General features: G+C 46.9%; 1 protein-coding gene across 2 annotated transcripts in view; it reads left to right on the forward strand.

Annotated features, from left to right (window-relative positions):
- Window positions 1-22,262, forward strand: part of LOC101881122 (acid-sensing ion channel 2) — a 400,402-nt gene that overhangs the window by 343,261 nt on the left and 34,879 nt on the right. For both annotated transcript variants that reach the window (XM_005144733.3, XM_034070324.1), the window contains exon 2: window positions 10,090-10,240. In XM_005144733.3, the coding sequence (XP_005144790.1) occupies window positions 10,090-10,240 (151 nt within the window). The remainder of the gene's footprint in view (window positions 1-10,089; window positions 10,241-22,262) is intronic.

A 22,262-nucleotide genomic window follows, 5' to 3' on the forward strand; every position in this document is an offset into this window, starting at 1 on the left:
CTCCTTTCCAACCCAAACCATTCTATGGTTCTGTGTAAGAAGTCTCTGCAGATAACGATGTGTATCTGGAGTTACAATGGTAAGTGGTTTTGGAAAGGAAAAAGAAATGTCATTTGTGGTAGAATCTCCAGCAAGAAATGATCCTTTCCCCCTTTGCACCCAGGGGAAGGTTTTGGGCTGGGGCTCTTGGGTTTAGCTGCTTTGATGATGCCCATTTTTGCTTCCTGGGCATGTGGGACAGGCTGCAGACCCCAGAGACCTGCAGAGTTGCTTTGCCAGTGGAAGGAGGGTGATGAAATATATTCACTTGGGGTTGTGTTTTAAGAGTTGATCCCACTGAAGAGTTTCTCCATCAACATAGTTTAATCAATCAGCCTGACATTTGGGTCATGCAGTGCCTCTTTTACATCCAAGTGCAACACCCTTGTTTCAAACACAGCCCAGTTTTGGCTGTCAAAAGAGTTTTGACTGCAGCTGGGTATCACTCCCTGTTTGCATCCTTGCTGTGGTAGCTTTGTGTCCTCAGCATCCAGCCACCACGATCCATGCAGCATCCTGACTCTCAGCAGCATCTACACAAGGCAGCTCCTTGAGCTCCCAGCCCCTCACCTGCCTGCAGAGTGCTGCCTCCTCTCCCAGCTGCCTGCAGGATGCTGCCATGTGCCAGCTCCTGGTTTTCCTGCATAGGAATTGCATGGCTTAACCTAAAATCCCCTTTTTCTAGGTAGGTTTGGTGTCAGAATGCCTCTGAAGTCCACTTGGAGGGATTTATGAAACAGGCTTTCTTATTGGTGCTGCAAGGAAATGGAGCTGCATGTATTTGTGTGCTGGATGTGCAGGGTATCGTTGGGCATAGAAATTGCATCAAATCAATTCTTTGAAATGGAGAGAAGGAAAATCTGTGTTAGGTGAGTTCCTCAAGCAGAGTGCTGAAGAACAGGGACTTCTAGTCAAATTAATTACAAAATAAAGCCTTTACATTTCTCAGCAGCTGGTTTTAACATCTTTAGAGTTGAATTTTGCTCGTGATTACCATAGGTTTACTCCTGTGAAGTGAACCATAAAATAAGACCAAGGAAAGCTGTTAAAGGAGTCATGATACCTGTAATTTCAGGGCCTGACTGGCGTACACATGCTGAGGGTTCAGGGATTTTGGTCCTGGGTATTTTCCTGGTGTGTATATTCTCCTTTAGGCAGTTTTTCTAGGGCTTTGATTAGTTAGGAGGGCAGGACCTGATGTGTGCTGCTTGCATCAAAGCTAAAATAAAAGGCAGAAAGAGGACAGGTTTAAAGACACTTTATGAAGTACTTTTGGAAGCCTTTATGCTGTGCTTTTAGGGTCATTCACGTTCGGATCAGAGGATGCTCCCACCGCTGTGGCATCTGCCCTTCCTCAGAGCAGCTTTGCTTGCTGTACTGTGAACTTCCACTGCAGTGAATGGGAGCGAAGGTGAAGTGGAGCTGTCAAGCAGCATCCCAGGGAGTGCTTGAAAGGAAAAATGTTTGGTTTTTGGAGCGCAGCTTCTCAGCATTTTACATTATTGCAATTCCTGCCTCTTCCCATGGCTTCACAGTGGTGGGGTTTGGCCAACAAATGCTCTTCCCTCCCAGCATAGCCTTGGCCAGAGGCAAAGTGCTTCTGCCTTTACGTTAAACAGAAACATCTCTATAGGTGCTTGGCTACCAAACTGTGTAGTTTGGATGGAGGTTGAGTAATTGGGCTGAAGATTTAGCACTTGATGCCAAAAGGGTCTTTGTGGTGTGGGTAAAGCCTCATCTCAGCATTGTGAAGCTGGAACAGGAAGCACGTTCTAGGGGCCAACAAGTGCTATATATCATACACAGATATATATGTGTGTATATATATACATATATATATATACACACTTGGCAAGCTAATTAAAAGGATATTTTTCTACTTGAAAACCATGCTGTGTGCATGGAACAAACTCATTTCCTTTGCCTGGGTTATGGATATTTTCTGAGGTTATTATGAGCTAGAAACAGCAAAAAGCACTGAATCAAGCCACATTGGTTCTGTTTTTACATGTGCTCAGCCCCAAGTTCCAGACCTTTGGCTTGAGGATGCTCCAGAGAGCCGAGGGGTGGTGTGGATCAAGCTAAAGTTTAATTGCACATTTCCTTGCTTCTCTCACAGCTTGGGGTCTGTCTCTAGTTCAGGCTGTCATGTCTGTGTCTCATATGCCCCACGTAGCATTGTTGGAATATGTCTGTATCTCTATATTTCTTAAAGAAAAGCAAAATCTGGGATGCTCTGGGAAACTGTGTTTGCCCATAAAGACCTTTGAGACCTCCTTGAGTGTGACATGCAGTAAAACTGTGAAGAAGGAGCCAGCAGATGACTAAGCTCTTTGGTAACAAGTAAATATACTTTAGACTGTACTAGACAGTAATAGGCAGAGGTATCCACCAAAAACATATGTGTTGGATATAGGAAGGGATGGAGATGAGCTGCCCAGCTCCCTTGTGTCCTGTCAAACTTATGCTTGCGCTGATGATCTCCCTTTCCTACTTGCTGCATTTCACACTTGTGTTTCCAAAGCAAATGGTCCCCATCTCAGGGTTTGGGGACATCCTTGCACAAAGCCAATAAGAAAATGTCATGAGAATTAACCTGAAATTCCACATGTATCAGGATCTTTTGGGCACATTTTGAGTTGAATGAAGAATTAAGGGATAAAATAATCTTGCCTTTGGACTAATTGAGCTTTCATCCATCATCACTGACGGAACAAGGTTGCCCCAGCCCTGGAGGAGAGATGGAGGAGGAGAAGAAAGAAAGGAAAGCAAAAGGAAAGCAAAAGAAAGAAAGACAGCAAAGCTGGACATTGTCTCCTTCCCACACAGCTTAGTTCATTTCAAACCTGTTTTACCCTTGCTGTCTTTCAGCTCCCTTTAAGTTGTCTTATTCCTGCACACAAGAGAGCAGCAGCCAAGCCAAGAGAGGACAAACTGGGACTCATAGTGTGGCCTAATGTAACTTGAAGCACCAGCTCTGCACTGTGGGGTTCTGTGTCCCACCACCTTCCTGGAGCAGCAAGGGGCTTTTATAGTGGCTATAAAATCTCTTGCTGAATCGGCTCCTTGAGTGGTGATTTAAATGAAAGGGCTCACTGAGGTTAATCCTTTAGCCAAAGGATGCTAAAAGGGTGTCTGCACTGCCCTGGCTGCAGCAGCATGATACCATCACCTGGCCATGTGGTCATGGTCCTTCATACTGGCCAGGGTGGTCCTGAGCATCACCCCAAGCCCTGTGCTGGGTGAGAACAGGCTTTACTTTTTCTTGTGCCCCAAATACTTCACTCCAGGCAGGAGTCTTAAGCAGTAAAAGCCTCCCAGGGTTTTAAGCTTCGCTGGCTACAGAGAAATGTTGTTTTCAGTACAACATTTAGTACTGTTCTGTGTAAGGATGTGGGAGCAGTTGCTGCTTTTCTTTCACAGAAGGCGTGAGATGAAGTTGTCCCATTGGGAGTATTTGGATCTGTTTGTCCTTTTCCACGAGACTGACTCCTGTGCAGCTCTGCAGAAAGGCAGGGAGTAGCCTAAATAGCTCCAGACATGAGAACAGTTCTGTAGCAAGGAGCAAAACACTTCTGGCATTGGCTGGGGAGGAATCTGTGTTCTTAGTATCTCAGGATGGTTGTGGAGGAGCTGAAGGCTGTGGCTAAGGAGTCTTCAGCCAGTCTTGCCCTCGATGACCAGGATGGTCCAGCTGAGGAGCATTTCTCCATCTCTCCTTTGGTTTTGCAGTGCTGCTTAATGGCTTTAAGGTGCATGGGACATCTGAAGATGTTTGTTCAGCATTTTCCAGAGAACTCATTTGGTTCATGATACCCTTCCTTAGCTTGAGGAATTTGGATCTGACACTGACATTTCAAGTCCAGATGTTTTATCCACCCTCTATGAGAAGGCTCCATAGCACCTGCATAGGTATCTTCCCAAGGTTGAGTGCTGGGGAGATCCATGGGCTCCTGCTGGATGCTCTCAAGGTGTTTTTGGCAGGGCCATGCCGCAGTATTGCCATTGCCAGTCTCAGAGCTGCTGCTGAGCTGGAGACAGGGCAGTGCTGCTGCTCAGGAGGGAGTTCAGCAAAGGGTAATGACGAACAATTCATTAACTGAATCAGTGGGGAGAGGTTAGGAAGACAGATTGTAATTATTATCAGAATGAATCCTGGCCTTCGTACCGTGTGCTGGCACCTGGTAAAAGGCTCCAGGGCTCCTGCTGCTGGGATGCACAGAGCTTGTCCATGCATTGCTGCTGGTGGAGGGACAGCCTTGGTGGTCATGAAGGAGACACACAGTGCACCATCACCCGCCATGCTCCTCTTCCCACACCATCTGCTGCTTCCTGAGGGCATCATCCAGGTTATTGCCTTGTCTGACCTCATTCAACCCGAGTCTGGTGGTACCACAGTCCTAGCCTGATGTGTCTCAGGCCATTGACCTTATTTCACCTGCGTATGATGCATATTCATATGCACCCCTCTTGCTTGCGCTGGGGCATTGATTTTCATAACATGAGATATTCTCATTCAAAAGCCCTCACCTTCTCCTCCCCAACATTTCCAAACCAGTAAAAAGCAGAGGACACTGTTCTGCATCACGGTATGGAAGGACCAGTGGATGCTGTTCCCCACATCAAGTGTTGGGAAGCAAGAAATGTTCATGGGTTAATTTGTGTTCACATGGGAGATGAACTTTTGTGGGAGCATGCTGTTTCTTGCAATTAATACCTTATGGTCTGATAGAACAGAGCTCCTGCCGCATGGTTCTGCATCACTTTATGTGTGGAAGTAATCAGGGCTTGATGGCAATCAGAGAAGATCATAACAGTTTTCTTAGTTTATGGACCAACATAATTCTCAAATATTTGGAGCTTCACCATTATAGTTTATTCGTTTGCTGTCAGAATATTAGTGCTATATTTCTTTTATATATCTACTCAACCCACGCTAAATTGCAGTGAGGGCTCTGGAGGTGATTTATGGCAGCTCTAAGGACCCTCCATAAGCACTCACCATTCCAACAAATGCTTGCCCCAATGTGCCATTACAGGGAGGGGCTGATAGCACAAATAAGAAGAAAATGGCAATATCTCTGAGTGAATTAAATGTGCCAGTGTGTGGTGTCTTGCGTTAGTGCTGCTCGAGTTGCATTGTTCTTGAAGGGTGGAATGCAGGGAGATGAATTGTGATGCACTGAGCGATGCTTAATGCCATCCTTTAATAAATGAAGAAGAAAGTTGGTCCTGTCCAGTGGCAAAAAGTGGTTTTGGAGGTGGAGATGGATGTGTTAGGAGTGTTATGCATTATATACAGCAGCTTGGCACAGTGGTAGGCTTACATTGGGGATGCTGGTCAGTGCTAGTTTGTGAAAGCAAGTCTTGTGCTGGCATTGATGTTCTAGCTTAGCCTCAGGTGGTACCTAGGATGACTTCTTATTCAAAGCAGCAGACATGTCTAAAAGCAGAGCTGACATCCCTGCTGTTCCCATGCAGCCATGGAACAGCAGTGCCCAGCGGGATGTGGGCAGACATTGGACTGATTTCAAGGAACCATCTCCCTGCTTGACAAGCCCCACTGGGATATCTCCATCTTGGAGGCCGAAAGGAAAACCCTCTTTGTGAACACATCTCTGACAACTTTTACAGCTCTCTTTTCCAGAGCTCCATCTCCATTACTTTTCTCTGTTGTGAGATTAAACCTGACACCATGAAGGATGGATCATGTTTTGCTTGTCTGACATGCTCCTATGCCAGATTTCCAATATAAAAACATGGATTTAAAGAGAAATCCACGGCTAAATCTCCTTCGAGAGGAAGTAGATAGCAAAGTATGTCACCTGTATGTGTTTCCCCTCCTGGTTTATGTTAATATCTGAAAGAGCTGTGCCTTTCCTTACAGTCTCTTGAGACCGACAGACCAAATCACCTTCTGAATGCGTGGGTCTGTGAGGTTTTTCTATTCCCCCAGTGTTTTTGTAGGGCTGGGATACATAATCCCTGCCAACAAAGAGGATGCCCTGAAGGCTGGTTAGGCTTGGGCCTCCTCTGTGTGGGATAGGGACTTAATTCCTTCTGCACTTTGCAAAGGAGATTAAGTCCTTTTTTCCCATTAGTATGAGTTCCCTCTTTACCAGGCTGTAATTGGAGGCTTGTTCTCCCTTCGAAAGAGATCCCCTTGGGTTCTGATGCTTCAGAAACCTGTTTATTGTAGGCATCAGTTGCAATTTGCTCTTCACAGCCATCATTTCCTTTCAAATATGTACAGCAGCCTCCTGCCAGGATGGCAACAAATGGACCATCATGATGTGCTTGCATGGAGCCAACCAGACCTTGCTGCTCCTCACACCTCGAGTGAAATGATGACATGGCTCGATGCCACCGCTGGCACATCTGGTGCCATGGGAGACCTGGTAGTGATGGGGATATATGGCTCTGCTAAGGCTTCAGAAATAAGGTCTTCTTTCCTCCTAAATGGGATCATTTCCCCATCATTTCATGTCTGTTCCTGCCCAAACCCATTTCCATTCCCTCCAGTCCTTTCAGCTTCATATTCACTTTCTCTTGGACCTATCTGGAAAGCCCCTTTGTTTTCCTTTTTGCTATGTTGTCCATGATGCTGTTGGATGTGGCTTGATAGGATATGTGTCTCTGAACCATGTGTACTGCAATTGCAGAGAAGATGCTAGTGAAGGATGCTAATTTACTCTCTTCAATGGTCAGAACCTTTATCTGACAGCTAATGTCTTGCCTTGTCAGTGGGCTCTAGCATGTGTCTTTGTCTGGATTTAGAAAAGTAATTTATGGGCTCCAAATTACTTGCTTTTACCGTCATTTTGCTCCATACTGAAAGGATAATTCATCAGCAGACATGCTTGTCCTGTGTCTGCTGGTTATAAAGCATGAAATACCCTTTTCTCTATTAGTTTGGTCAGGCTTGCTTGCTTTTTGAATATCAGTCTTTTTGGACTATTGGTTTGACACACAGCAGGGTATACATTGATGTCTCAGAGCTCTTGATGCTTGTGTCTTCTTTTCTGTATGTGGAGCCTACGATACACATGGTCTGCTTTTAATTTCACAGGATACGCATTTTTCCCTTCACACAGTAAAAAATGGGCTCATTGTGTCACTCAAATACTATTTTACAGACTTCGAGCATGTTTACCCTGGTATTTCAATGGGGATTTTCAGAGGAGCTGTCAAAAGTAACGGGTGATCCATCAATATAAAGAAACATTGGTATTTTATAGTCTGTTCTCAAGGTTCATGTTTGTCTTTTTGTTTCTGGCTTGTGCTGGACCTTTGTTTTATTGCAAGTTAAAGCATTACTAACAGCAAGGAGTGCTGTGTTCCCCTAAGAATAATAAACTGAGGTGAAATCATTCTGCTTTGCCTCATGTCTACTGTCTCAGGTGTATCGTGGCAGTTAGTATAAACTGATGGTGCCCTTTCTGAACAGCTCTATACTTTTATCTGGATGATCTGGCAACTCATTGAATCCTTCCCTGTTATCAGAGAGCCCAAAAGAGCCCAGAACCAAGAAGATCCAATGGAACAACAAGTTGGATCTTCCCAACAGTTCCTCCCCAGCCTTTTTGCTCTGTAGGTCTCCTTGTCCATGCTGTTTGCTGATGTATCCCTATGCTGGTGTCCTCTTGAGCACTAGTTCTTTGCTTAGCTAATAAGCCTGGAGATAGCCCTACCCCAGGGTTTTCATGCTGCTTACTAGCTCTGGGTAATTCATCCAAGATGCCTGATTCCTCATTAGGGCAAGCATTCAAGTTCTCTGTCATATCACAGTCATGGCTCTGGTGTGGTATTTGGCTGTACAAAGCCATAAGTAACTGCCTGATTTGCAGAGATGAAATGATGGGTAAATGCCAGGAGGCTTTTAATGAGGATCTGTGCTTGCTGGTGGCCCTATCAGGGAGCTGGATGAGGGGATTGAGTCTGCCCTCAGAAGTCTGCAGATGACACTAAGCTGGGCAGGAGCATTGATCTGCTGGAGAGGAGGAGGTTCTACAGAGGGATCTGAACAGGCTGGATCAATGGGCAGATGCCAATTGCATGGGTTGTTTAGCCTGGAGAAAAGGAGGCTCAGGGGGGACCTTGCTCTCTACAGCTACCTTAAAGGAGGTTGTAGGGAGGTGGGGTTGGTCTCTTCTCCCAAGTAACAAGCAATAGCACAAGAGGAAACAGACTCGAGATGCACCAGGGGAGGTTTAGGTTGGATATGAGGGAAAAGTTATCCACTGAAAGGGTTGTCAAGCACTGGAACAAGCTACCCAGGGCGGTGGTGGAGTCACCATCCCTGAGGGTATTTAAAGGACTTGTAGATGTGGCACTCAGGGACATGGCTTAGTGGTGGACTTGGCAGGGCTGGAGTAACAGTTGGGCTCAATGACTGTAAAGGTTTTTTCCAACCTGAACGATTCTGTTCTGAAGAGCAGCAGAAAATCATGAGGCTTCCTTGGAAACAAGTCCCGGGAGTGATGCAGCTGATGCCAGCAGCACCTGGATTTAAGCTGTGTGTCAGATGGTCCCTGGGGTCTGCTGCTGCTGGGGAGCAGATGTTGGGAAGCAGGGAGAAGCAGTTGCGTTTCGTCCAGACATGTGTCAACACATCCCAGGTTGTGTGTGGCTGGGCAGGTTTCACATCTCCTACTGTGCAAGGGAATCATCTACTGAGGTTGTAACAGATGAGCTCTTGGCTGTGGCCAGCACCTTTCATGGACTTTGATGGTCACTTGCTGAGTGTGGACTGGAGGGGATGGAGCAACATCCCTTCCTTTTCCAAGTCACAATTGGTTTTCTCTTGCTGGGATTGGGTCCCAGACATGCAGCCTTGGGCCCTGTCACTTTACATCTTGTTTGCTGGATAATCATGCCCTAACTGGAGGTTTTACACTTCAATTTTTACAGCTGCAAAGGGCCATATAAAAAGCCCAATAAAGTTGCCTGCGTGTATTTGGCTGAAGCCTGCACTGGCTACAGCAGCATCTAAATCCTTAATCAGCATTTACATTGCATGGTTGCTCTCTTACTTCCCCACCGTTCTCACTAATGCAGGCTTTGTTCTTGCTGTATTTTTTACTATCCTAATTAGAAACTGTTGACTTCTGCCTTCAAAGCTTATCTGGGCAAACCCATCTACGGGGCACTGGCTGCTGACACTGGCTTGCTGTTGTGCAGCTTATCTTCCCAGCTTGAGTGGTTTAATAGGTCAAGTATTAAAATGACATTTTCACTTGGATATAAATGATGTTTTGAAGGGCATATTCCCCCCCCTACCGCCCCACAAATGTTTTATGTTCTCTACAGCCTTTTTTTGCTCTGATTGGAGGTTTTAAACTTGGATCTGATTTCCGACTTCTCTGATCCCACCTGCTTCCCTCATGCCATAAATGTAAGGCGTGTGTCAGTATTTGAGGGGAATAAATTGCTGATGACTCCAGCTTCTGTTTAGGCTTATGAGTCATCGTGGGGTCATATGAGCTCAGCAACTGCGTTAGTGAGTTGTGATTCCTGGTGGGAGCACAGCCAGCGCCAGCGTGTGCTGTTGGTGGTGGGATCCCTTCCCTCTGAATATTCATTTCTGATGTTTGCTGGTTGCTTCCTGATTGCAGAGCTCAGGCTCTCTGGTTCTGAGCCATTTTATCTTCTTTAATACAGTAGGAAGTCCTGCACATCTACTATGTCCCCATGTCTGTCAGTGCAAGCCATAGGAGGGACTTGTGGTTTAATCTCGGTTGCATTATGTTTTAGTGCAAGCTCCAGCACAGCATGTACATGTGCTTCTTGGAGACTCAACATGATATGACTCTGGTGAGCTGCTGAAGACATTTGTTCACTGCTCTAGACCACCTTTCACTTCCTCTCTTCCATCTTTTCTCTCAGGAGACCACCGTACACTAAATGATCAAGCCAGGTTAGATTTACCTGCAGACATTTCCCTTGGAGCTCTGGTGTGTGGCTGTTTCCATCGCTCTGCCCTTGTTCATGTGGGAAAAGGAGCTGATTATATGGAACATGTTATATGATTTCTCTTTTGTCTCCCTGCAGGTGTTTACAAAATATGGGAAATGCTACATGTTTAACTCAGGAGAAGAAGGACGGCCTCTTCTTACCACAGTTAAGGGTGGGACAGGCAATGGACTGGAAATCATGCTAGACATACAGCAGGATGAATATTTGCCCATATGGGGAGAAACAGGTAAGACCTTTTTCCTCCTGCAAACATGCATGTATTGGTGATTTTTGGTGAAAGACCATCCCATCCCATCCCACCCTTCCCAGCCAATATCTAAACCAGCTCTTGAAAGCAAGAGGAGCTCAGTCTGTACTGAAACCAGTTGCTTTGCAGTGTCTGTAGCCGCCACTTGGGACCAGCATTTCTATAGTTCAGCTCATCAGTGAGTGCTGGACTTGGATGTCTTGGCATCAAAGTTTGGCAATGTCACCACCTCTCCTGGGACCAGGGTGGATGCTTGTGTGTGACAGGAGGTGTAGTGCCTCTTTCAGATGCTCCAGCATCTCCCTCTTCCCTTGAAGGGGACTTTGGAGGCCTTGTTCAAGATCAACCTGTTTGTGTTTTCCTCCTCCTTGGAATCTGGGGATGTATGTTGTCCTTACTGTTGTCTTTGTGTGGGTTGCTGCATGGGTGGACCAAGGACTCGGCTCATTGCACTTGGAGCATGTGGGATGGATGGCACCTTCCTTTAATGAACCCAGCTAAGCTGAGCATCTTCTGAAGAGCCAGCATGCTGCACTGCAGCCCTCTCTAGTCCTGGCACAGAGAAGGGCAGAAGGTGCTGATCAGAAAGGCTGGGGCTGTCTCGCAGGTCTCATGGGTTGGGATGGCAGCACTCAGAGTGAACAGGGAAACTGCCTCCTGCAAGAGCAGCTCAGCAGCTCCCATCATCTGAACCCTGGATGATGGTGGAAGTTGCTGGCACTGCTGGTACCAGTTCCTTTAATGCATCCTGCTGCCAAAACAGAGGCTGGGCTCTACAAGGTGGGTGACATGGGCAGGGGACAGCATGGGGAGTGACATGTGCCACCAAAGCCACCCATTTAGAACAAGCTGCATCAGTTCTGCAGCAGTGGCTGCACTTTTCATGGAGCCATGTTGGCATTTGAAGCAAAACATCCCCAAAAGGGTTGGAAAACTTGCCAGTGGCTCCATTCCCCTGGCAATTGCAGGCAGAACATTGTGGTGGGAGCTTGTTTGTTTATTATGGGGTGTCAGAAAAGGGAGAGGAGCAATTACCCGGTAAGGTTTTATGTCACCATTGCACTGTTATCATGTGCAAACGAGTCTCTTCAAGCACCTTCTTCTCAACAGTGAAGAGGAGAGTTGGTTACATTCATTCAGAACTTAGGATGTATTTTGTGGTGGTTGATTCTGGCAATTTAAACATATTCCCATGGTCCCATCAATCATTTCAAATTGCACAGGCTTTTATAGCAAGGGCTTTGCCTTCCAGTGCTTAGCTTGTACTCAGAATCAGCCTGATGTGGCCCAGGTGAGGAGGAGGAGAGAGTGATTTGAAATCATCATTTCTGACTCCTTGCATTTGTTTGAAGTCTTGTCCTTTTAAAGGCAAACCTCAGTACAGAGTGGGAAGATGAAGTGCATTTCCTACCTCTGATGCTTTATTGCTTACAGGCTGCCTTGGGGGAGCTCATGGGGGCAGGAAAACCACCACATTGATGGCTTGGGGATGTAGCAGGCTTGGACAGCCACACTATGAGTTCTCTGTGTTCAGTGTTGTTGGGTTGTGGAGCCTCCAGACCTTGTGGCACTGTTCTCATTTCAGGCTTGCTTTATGGAGCTCTGTTTTGTGGAATTCTTTACTAGGAGGGTGCTGAGGCGCTGGCACAGGGTGCCCAGAGAAGCTGTGGCTGCCCCATCCCTGGCAGTGCTCAAGGCCAGGTTGGACACAGGGGCTTAGAGCAGCTGCTCCAGTGGAAGGGGTCCCTGCCCTGGCAGGGGTTGGAGCTGGATGGGCTTTAAAGTCCCTTCCAACACAAACCAGTCTGATGATTCCATGAATCTTTAGGAGGAACCCATCCAGGAATGTGCTGCCTTTAGAGCTGTGCTTTTCTATGGCTGCCATTCTGGGGAGGTCTCAGGTGGGTGAACCAGCTGCTCATTATACAGGAGGCAAAAAAGAAAAGGTATTAAAGAAGCAAATGGAGAACTAAAGTGCGAGGTTAAAAGGGGAAGGAAGAGGATCAGCCAGGTCTTGTTCTTGCCATCTGGCAGGAGAGCCTGTGGCAATGGGGAGGAGGTTTCCGGTCTGGTACCTCTGTGTCTGTGAGCATCACTGTCATCCAGAGGTTAGGTGGGATGGCAGCTCCTGCTCTGCTCACATTCATCAGACAGCTTTCAAGCCCTGCATGTGGCAAAGGAGCTTGAAACCTGGCCATGGCTGAGGATGTGAAACCTGAGGGGGGGGCAAACGACCCCCAATGCATTCATTTTTCCAAAATCTTGTGCCTTTTAGGGTTCTTTAAGCTCCGACTTGATTTTTGACTGCAAGTGGAAGGGAGAAATGGACCAGTTTGATTTTCAAGATGCCCCTGATGATGCCTGACCCCATATGGCCTCACCACTCCTAATCTCATAAATTACATTTATGCTCAGGTAAAGGTTGAGGCATAGAGAGGGATTCTCACACCTCTAGAGCTGGGTTGATATAGAGCCATAGAACCATGTTATGGGGCTAGTTGTTAAGGTCTTTACCTGACCGTGAAATGCTGTAGGATTCAAGGTGGAACTATGTGAATAGGACTCTTGATTTGGTTAAATGGTGTAGGACAAGCTCCTGGACTCGTTGCAAGCAAACTTGGCCATGTTCTTACAGGCTTAGGTAGAACTGGTACTTGATTGTGAAGTTCAGAAAACATTAATCTTTGCCTTTCAACAAAGGACTCCTTCATCCTCCGTGTTCACACAGCGCCTTGTACAAGCTGTCTTCAATCTTCATTGAGCTGTCTGGACAGTACCAGAATGAAAACATTAACTACAGTGGTTAACAGTTGCTGTTCCCATGGAAACACTTAACTCAGCTTTGTAGGTAAGTGAGGGAGTTGATTATTTCCAAATATTTGCATAAGAATGTAAATGTGTTTGGAATTAAATCCCCTCAGCTGCTTCCACTGGGACTGCACTGGTTTGGCTCTCCAGTGAAAAGCTATAGCAAGGAGACAGCTCTTGACAGTGAACTTCAGCCCTGGCTATGGAGATGGATGAAGAGGGCATGGGGTGAGATCTTCACAGTGCAGTACACATGTAGGCATGGGGAGGTCAGCCATGAGGATGCCTCCAGGATGGAAGGAGTTGAGCTTTTTCTTCCCAGTGAGTTAGTATCTCCATTATAACCTGAACTATTCCATTCACTCCTTGTATTTAACTCCAGGTATTTCTACAGCCCAGTTTTGCTGCTCCTTTTTCCCAACTTGCTGTACCCAGCAACTGGTCTTCTAATGGCCTCTTAGGCAGTGATTTTTATGTGGTTGAGTTACATGACCTTCTTTTCTTCAGTTTCCAACTTCCACAGCATCCCTCAGACATGGATACTCAAAACCTACTCAAAACCCAACCTTTTCCAAGCTGGTTGTGCCATCTTAATCTGAGTTTTCCCAGAACTATCTGGAGCTGCCCCCACTGAGCTGCTGTCTCAGACATGGTGTTTGTACCCCCTTAGGACTTCCCAAATGCTGACTCCATCACCAGAAGGAGATCTTCACATGGAAAAACACACATTTCTCTGGCCCATTATGGTGGCCTTGGCTCATGCTTCCTGCAAGGGTCTGTCCCATAGAAAACAGCCACCCAAAGAACCATCCAGGTTCTAGTTCACTGCCTCTTCATCCCAGCTGTGGCCACAGCATCTCACTGGGACCTTTCCTCCTGCATCCCAGGATGCTCAGGCCCTCAGAGCAGTTGTGGTTCTGTTGGATGCAGGGCTGATTCTTCCCAATGCCAGGCCCAAACAGTGACTGTGCTTAGTCCCGTGGTTGCTTGTCTTTTTACTCCAGATTTGGAGATGCCATAAAACCAGATTGTCCTTCAGAGCCCCAAAACCTCCTCATTTGCTGCCTCAGGATCTTGTCTTCCTTTATAAACTTGTCCTTTGGAATTCAAACAAGAAGCTAAGAAGGAAAATATTGGTTCATAGCTTGGGATAGGGCTGCTCAGGAGCTGCTGCCACCATGTCACATTGGCATATGCTTTGTAAACTAAAAAGTGATTTAATTGTTACTGGCTCAGCAAACAAAATGAAGTGCATTGTCAGTTTGAAAAGGCCTTTTCTGAGTATCCATTAATATCTTGGGAAGATGAAATATCTTCTCTAACAAGTTACTTGTAATAGAAAAATATACCTCTAGCTTGACTGTCTGCATATGCAAGCCCATTATTTGAACATGTTAAATTTATGTGCAGTCTAATTTTGGAACAGCGAGTGTACACAGACTGCTTCAGTCTTTAATTTCAAGTGCAAAGAACAGGGTATTTTGACTGTATCTGGATGGCACAGCATCAGGCAGCTTTGCCATCGTTGGGGGTGCAAAAATATTGTGTCAGGACTGTCAAAATCCTGGGAAAAATATGATGGTACAAAGAAAAAATATGGAAATCTTGTCTCTTGAGTTTTGCACTGCTGGGGTTTATATCTTCTAGGGTTGTGCTTTAGCTGTGAGCGCACTGCATATGGAAGGAGTTGAGGAAGTCAGTTGTGGCTGAAGTCTTTGCATCACCTTTGGGTTTTAAAGAAAGCCTTATTCCAGGTGGGAATCATGATGCAAACAGCCCCAAAACAGCAATCCTGCAGAAAGTTCAATTGGAGATGGAAAAAACTGATACCAGGGAAAACTCCTTCCAGGAACGGAGAGGGAAAAGGCAAACCACAGACTCAGAGCAGCGTAGGTGGGAGCCATACATATGGCTCGGAGTCTCCCAAATTCCATGGTTACACATCTTTGTCTCGCAGGATGAGGCACTGGAGTGTGGCAGGGCTGTGGAGGGGGGTTGTTTTATTGTACTTGATAGGGAAAGTGGCAGGAATGCCATCAAATAGAGAAAAGAAACTAATTTATAATGGCAGCTATTTGATTGCGAAGGGAATCCACTTGGGGTTAATCTTTCTGGAGTGGTCCATGGTGTTATATAGTGACCTGACACAGCAGCACAGTAAATTGAAAGTCACTCAGGCTACAGAGCTGTAAATAAGAAATACACTCAGGGAGTTCTGCATCTGTGTTTCAGGAATTGTTGGGTAAAGATGAACATTTCATCCCAATTAACCAAGTAACACGCGGAATAAAAAGAAAGGGGATGAGAAACGCGCTATAAAACTGCACTAAGAAGAAGCATGAAATCTATAAAGCTTGAGGCTTCAATCCACTTAAGAGACTATCACATAGTATTATGGGCTGCTATTACTTAGCTTGGTGAAAAACATGGGCTACAAGGAAGACTTCTGATCTAGGTCATGCAGAGGAAGATCTCAAGCCTGTTTCCTTCACACCCAGCCCATTTGGATTGGAATTGATTCTCTGCTTCCCTGCAGGGCTTTTTCATGCTGTTAGAAGTGGAACCTACCAACCCCTACCATCAAATTATGGATGCAAGGGAAAACCATCTGTTGGTGGCTGGAAGAAGCCCTCCTCCAGGGAGCTGTGGTTTGGCAAAAGGGAAAGCTGATCCTGTATGGTGAGAGATGGAGATCGAGCTCTGCTATGCCCAAGGTGCTGGATGCTCCCCTCCCTCTGGGCATCGCTGAGGCCTGTCTGTAGGATTAATTCAGATTAGCCAGAGGTACAGGTGGTTTCAGTAGCATCAAATTTCCATGTTGCTGCTTTTCTTCCTCATTAAAGCAGCTTAATTCTGCTAATCTCTTTCCATTTCCAAATTGAATTTAGGGAAATCGAATTAGCACAGATTTATTTTTTGACCAGGGTCTTCACAAAAGCCCTGATGCTGGAGAAGTTAGCTTGGATGTGTTTGTGACTGCTGGCTCTTCTGGAAAGGGCCATTTGGGCCCTTCTTGAGTTTCTAAAGGGGAGAAGAGTGACAGTGATGCCATCCATGCTGTAGCAAGCAACACTCCTCAGCCAGCCCTGACCTTCTTCCTGTATGTCTCTGGGGACCAGCTGGCCATGGGATGCCTGCAAAGCAGAGATTTGCCTTGGGATGTCACAGAACCACAGCTTTGTTTGGGTTGGAAGGAACCTTAAAGCTCCTCCAGCTCCAACCCCTGCCACAGGCAGGGACCCCTTCCACTGGAGCAGCTGCTCCAAGCCCCTGTGTCCAACCTGGCCTTGAGCACTGCCAGGGATGGGGCAGCCACAGCTTCTCTGGGCACCCTGTGCCAGCACCTCAGCACCCTCACAGGGAACAGCTTCTGCCTAAGAGCTCAGCTCAGTCTCCCCTCTCTTGGGCAGGTTCAAGCCATTCCCCTTGGCCTGTCCCTCCATCCCTTGTCCCAAGCCCCTCTCCAGCTTTCCTGCAGCCCCTTTAGGCACTGGAGCTGCTCTCAGGTCTCCCCTTCAGGAGCCTTCTCTTGTCCAGGCTGCCCCAGCCCAGCTCTCTCAGCCTGGCTCCAGAGCAGAGCTGCTCCAGCCCTCGCAGCATCCCCATGGCCTCCTCTGGACTGGCTCCAACAGCTCCAGGTCCCTCTTGTGCTGCTGCCCCAGAGCTGGGTGAAGGAGTGTGGGGGGTGGGGGGGTCATGATGCCAACACGGGCACAGGTCTCTCTGCCTGGCTTTGTGCACAGCTTAGGGTGGGTTATATTTTATAGAAGGTGTCTCTGGTAGCTTTTTTCTGGTAAAGAATAGGTATTCAAGGCTGTGGTGATGGATCTACTGCCTGCTTTGCGTCTGGGGATCTGTAGTGGAGCATCTCCAGGACCTGCCCTAAGTACAGGATGCTCCAGGCATCAGTTCAAAGGGATTTGCTGCACAAATCATCCACATTCACTCCTTGCAGCCAGCACCAAAGTGATGCTTTCAGCTGGAGGCAGGGCTGTTCCTGCCATTGCTCACAAAAGCCCAGATAACCTTTGGGATCTTGCAGCCAAGTCACTATGGAGGGGACCTGGAGAGGACCAGGGTGACTCCAGGTAGGCATGGGGTGGCTGGAGCCCAGTGCTGCTAACCCTGGAAATCCATCTCAGGAAGGTTTCCTGGTGTGGGCACAAATTGAGAGCGTTTCCATGGTTTCTTTGATTTTTATTTATTTATTTCCCCCCCGCTGCCCTCTGGGATTTTGTGCCAGGCAAAACAGATTCAAACAGCATCTCCGAGCAGGGTTCCTGCTCTACTACAGCATCATCATGGCAAGGGCTTTGACAGTGAGCAAGGACAGTTGGTTTAGCTCAGGGGTCAGATGTCCCCCCTTTCCCCAAAGCCCCTCCAGCCCCAGCACTTGGTCTCCAGCTGTGCAGCTTCTGTGCATAATAAGCCCAAGCCCTGGAGCATTTGCTTTGCCAGCTGTGGAGATGCACAAAGCCCTCGCTGTCATTTACTTCTGCATATTAAGATGATTCGTGGCAGCTCTTCACAAACCCACGCCTCCTTTTCCTTACCAAAGATGTGAGTTCAAGGGGTGGAAGGGGCAGCCTGGGCTCTCCCAGGCCATTGCTGCAGATGTACTGGGTTCCTGACATGGTCCAAGGGGCTGGTTTGGGTTTGGATTTAGATTTAGACCATGGGGTCTGCAGGCTTTGAGCTACAGGCATTGACCACAGAGTTTGGGAATAGGAAATTTGTGCATCTGCTTCACTCACAGTTTGTGGAGTTCTAAGTGGAATAATCCTATTTAATATACAACTCATCTGTAAATAGAAAGGAAGTAGGAAATGACCAGGGAACGAAGTGATGGGTAGCAGCAGGTTCGGTACCACGTACCACACCACGGTCAGTGGTGGGGTACGGCAGTGGGTTGTGGGGGGATACCTCATACATGTGTGCATGGAAAACCATGAGCACATTTAAAGCAGGAATACACGTCCTTAAAAGTCAGTGGGATCAGTGCTGACTCCAGGGCTTCTCAGATCCTTGGCAATTTCTTTTCCATTATGGGATGTTGCCTCCGGAATGCAGCTGTGGCTGCCTCAGGGCAGTTCTTTGCAGATGAAACTTGTTTGCCTTGGAAGGGTCTGTTTGCGGATTCATTTATCAATTAAAATAACAAAAGGTATTAAAAACAGAAGAAGAAAGGCCAAGGTGTGTGTATGAGTAACTTGCTTTCTCCAGCACTTTTCAGCTCAGAGCATTTTCACCTGCTGATTAACATGTAACAGCACAGGCAAATGAATGCTGCTTCCTCTGGAAAAAGACCAAAAACAGCTTTTATTATTCACAGTAAGAATGCAAAATGGTTTAAGATGGAGAAAATGACACTGAATTTATCTGCAAACTGCAGCTGGGACCTGGGGAGACGGAGGGGGACAGCTTTAACTGAGGTGTTTGCCTTGATGCAATGGATTTGGTGATGCCATGTGGTGGCAGCAGTGGTGGGCATCCCTCCCTGGCTCCTCTCCCATCCCGTCTCCCAGCAAGCCAGAGCAGAGAAATGAATCTTGGATAGAGCTGGATTTCAGTTTTTGCTGGAGCAGAGAGCCCCAGAGAGGCACAAAATCTAAGTCAAGACAGCCACAAAGCCATAAAGCTGGTACCCCCATCATCAAGGGCGAGCTGCAAGTGTTGGCTGCTTATGAAAGCATGGGGCTGGAGTGATCAGTGTGCTGAGCCCTGCACAGACACCTCTGTGCCAGAAATACTGTAGATTACAATCTGCAGTGAGAGCCCATAAAAGCAATGAGGAAGATTGAACTAGGACAGTAATTGGTTGAGTGACATCAAACTCATCCTTAGAGAGTCAAATTGTCCTTTGCTGCTTTATCCTCGAGTCAAATTATCCCTGATGCCCCTTTCTGCAAAATGAAGTCAAGCTTCCGCTGCATAAATCTTCACTTGCTTTAATATAAGCTATTAAATGCTACCTCAAAATGACTTCTGCTGCACCACAGGCAGTGCTGCAAAGGCAGAACACTGCTTTATTTGAAATGATGTGAAAGTTTGGCATTACCAGGCAGCCATAATTAGCCAATGCGACAGAAGAACACCCCAAATCCCAATGACACCGGGTTGATTCATCCTTCTGAAGACTTAAACATCCAAAGAGATAAATGGTACCTATAAAGCAGCAGTGGCCTTCAGCAGAAATAACACTGAGGGGCTTGGGCTAGGAGAACTCAATGCTTTTTTTGCAGTAGGAAACTCTGATCTCTGATGAACCCATCAAAGACAGTTTGACCTTTAGGAGGCTGGTTGGTGTCACCTGAAGGGAGGCATAAAATGTGCTGCATCTTGGACCTTTTCCTAATGAGAGCAAGAATTCATTCAATTAGCCAGGTTTCCCAGGGAGAAAAGGTCAATGCTGTTTCCACCTTCCACCATCCCCTGACAACCAGAGCATCCACAGAATGAGGCTGCTGCTGCAATTAATTGTTTGCCTGAACACACTCATCAATAGCTCCAGAGTGAAGAGAGGCAGCTCAGAGGTTACTCAGGGTTTTGTGTCTGGGCTATGTCATTAAGGTTGTCACATAACCAATAGACTCCTGTTTGTGGTGAATTGCTCTCCAGGGCCTCTTGATGTTATCATGGAGCTGGAAAAAGCCAATGCGTGGTTGGAAAAGCTGGGTTTCCTCTTTTGTGATGGAGCCATAGGAAATTGTCAGGGGCTGATCCAGGCTTGGGTTGCCCAAGGATTGGTGTTGTTGGCCATCCAACACAGCTTATAGAATGAAAGGACTTCCCTGTGAGGGTGCTGAGGCGCTGGCACAGGGTGCCCAGAGAAGCTGTGGCTGCCCCATCCCTGGCAGTGCTCAAGGCCAGGTTGGACACAGGGGCTTGGAGCAGCTGCTCCAGTGGAAGGTGTCCCTGCCCATGGAAGGGGTTGGAAGTGAATGAGCTTTAAAGTCTCTTCCAACACAAACCATTCTATGATTCTGTGACCTGGAGAGAAGGGAAGTGGAGGGGGAAAGATTTCAACTTGGTTTTAAAATCAAATGCTTGTGTGTTTTCAATAAATAGGAGGACATTTTCATGTGTAGCCAGCCTTTTAGCTTTTTGGTTTCTGAGCCCAAAACAGATGCTTTTTGTAGCCGTTGTGGAGAGCATCTCAACAGTTTTGACAGCTTGTAAGTGGACATGAGCCTGTGGGCTTTTTGCAAGGGATTTCCTCACCAAGAAGTGCAGGCAAGTCAGTGGCATCCCTATGTCTTGTCCAGCAACCCTTCTGATCCCCAGGATGAGCTCGATGCTGAGGTCCTGGCCCACAGGCTCATCTAAGGAGTGCGTTTCAGCCCATCCTAGTGCAATCAGCACATCACACAATGTCCTCTAGGTCCAATTTGGCAGTTAAACACCAGGAATTAAAAGGATAAGATGAAGTCACAGTGCTTGTTGCTGCAGGTATCTCATCTCTTCCTTTCCCAGCACCCTGTCCACTATCCAGATGCGTATGTGCAGAGCAGGTAAGATGTGGCTGGGAAAGCTGCTCCTATTCTTGTGCTCCTGCTTGAGGAAGTGTATGACAGCAAGGCTTTATCCACCACAGGACTGGTGCAGCAAGCACAGGCAGATGTCCCTGGTCACATAATGCTGATGAAGTGAAGGCTGTAAATACGTATCAGTGACTTAATGGGAAAATCCTTTAAGGCATGAGGATGCTTCAAAAGCTTTTCTTTAAGGAAGAAAAAAGCCCCAAAGTCAGGAAATGTTCATTTAAGACAAAACTAAAGGAATAAAAGCTAGAAACTGGCTTTGGAAATGTGGTAAAGCAGAGAAAAGGCACCTCAAATCAGCAGACACATGACAAAGCAAGGCCATGCAGCATTAGAATTAAATACGCATTTCATGCTGCGGCTTTCATTCAAGTCTTTGTGGCTGGTGGGTGAAGTTTAATGTCTGTAGCCAAAATAGCAGAGCTCAGAATAGAATTCATGGGGTAAAAGGAGACATGAGAAAAAGCCTGGCACAGGCAATGTTGTGCCTACCATGCAGTGTGGGGGGGGCTCACCCCAAGGTGCCAAGGTTTGGGTGCTGCAGCCTCAGCCTTTGCTGTCCCAGGAGCTGCAAGGGCATCTGCAAACATCTCAGTTCTATTGCTGTTTATTCTGAGGGGGGAGTGAGGTATCGGTGTCTCTGGTGGGGTTTTGGGATGCTCTCTGCATGCACCAGTTGTATGTGAGGATCATTCAGGTCGTTATCCCCCATACTGGGTCTTGACCCTCCCCACAGTGTCTTCATTACCCTCTTGGGAGATGAAGACCTCAGCACTTGGTAATCAATGTCACAGAGGTACCAGGAGGTTTTGCAGCTAGAAAGCGCTTTGCAGATCAAAGTCTTTTGCAAGGACTTATTGGATTTAATTGTATTCATCTCTATGGTACAGGGATCATCATTGTGCTCTGTCTTTGTCCAGCCTGGAGTGACACGGGCTCCAGTTGATGTTTAAGACCTCCCAGGTGCTTCTGAAGGCAAACTGCTGTAGTCCCTGGGTGGTGTAAAGCTGTGCTGAGGCTGATGGCAGAGGGGTTGGAACCTGATGATCTTAAGGTCCTTTCCAACCCTAACTATTTGATTCTATGATGGAAAGGCTTTCCACTCCTGTTGATGCTCTGGATGTATTTCATGTGTGCTGAGCAATACAGATAGAGCACGGTGGTCTCTTAAAAGTGTTATTGCTTCAGCCAGCTCTGAAGGAGCCAATGTTCTGTCTTTCCTGAGATATGGAGTAAATAAACTATGTATTTCCTGCTATAATGCAGGACTTCATGAAAGCAATTGAGCAGCCCCAGTGGCCATGCACCATTTGGATGTGTTCCCTGGGGGTTTCCTGCAGCTCTAGATGGCTGCTCCTTCCCTCATCTCATTTCATCCTCAGGCAGCATCACCTAATTCTCGTTGTCCTTTCAGTTATGGCTCTCTCCTGTCTTGTTTACAAGACAAAATAGGCAACGGTCCATGTTGAGCATCTCTGTTGAAGAGCACAGCTGCCTCTGGTTGCTCTGTGGCTCATTGCTGTAATACAAAGCACTCAAAGCAATCACAGATGGCAAAGAGCATCTAGGGCATGCTTCTGGGTGGCTGGAGAGCAGGTAAAGACTCAGCAGAATAGAAGAGCAGGGAGGAAAGAAGGAAAAAAGATGTGATT

This window comes from Melopsittacus undulatus, chromosome 17 (assembly GCF_012275295.1).
Source record: "Melopsittacus undulatus isolate bMelUnd1 chromosome 17, bMelUnd1.mat.Z, whole genome shotgun sequence".
Lineage (NCBI taxonomy): Eukaryota > Metazoa > Chordata > Aves > Psittaciformes > Psittaculidae > Melopsittacus > Melopsittacus undulatus.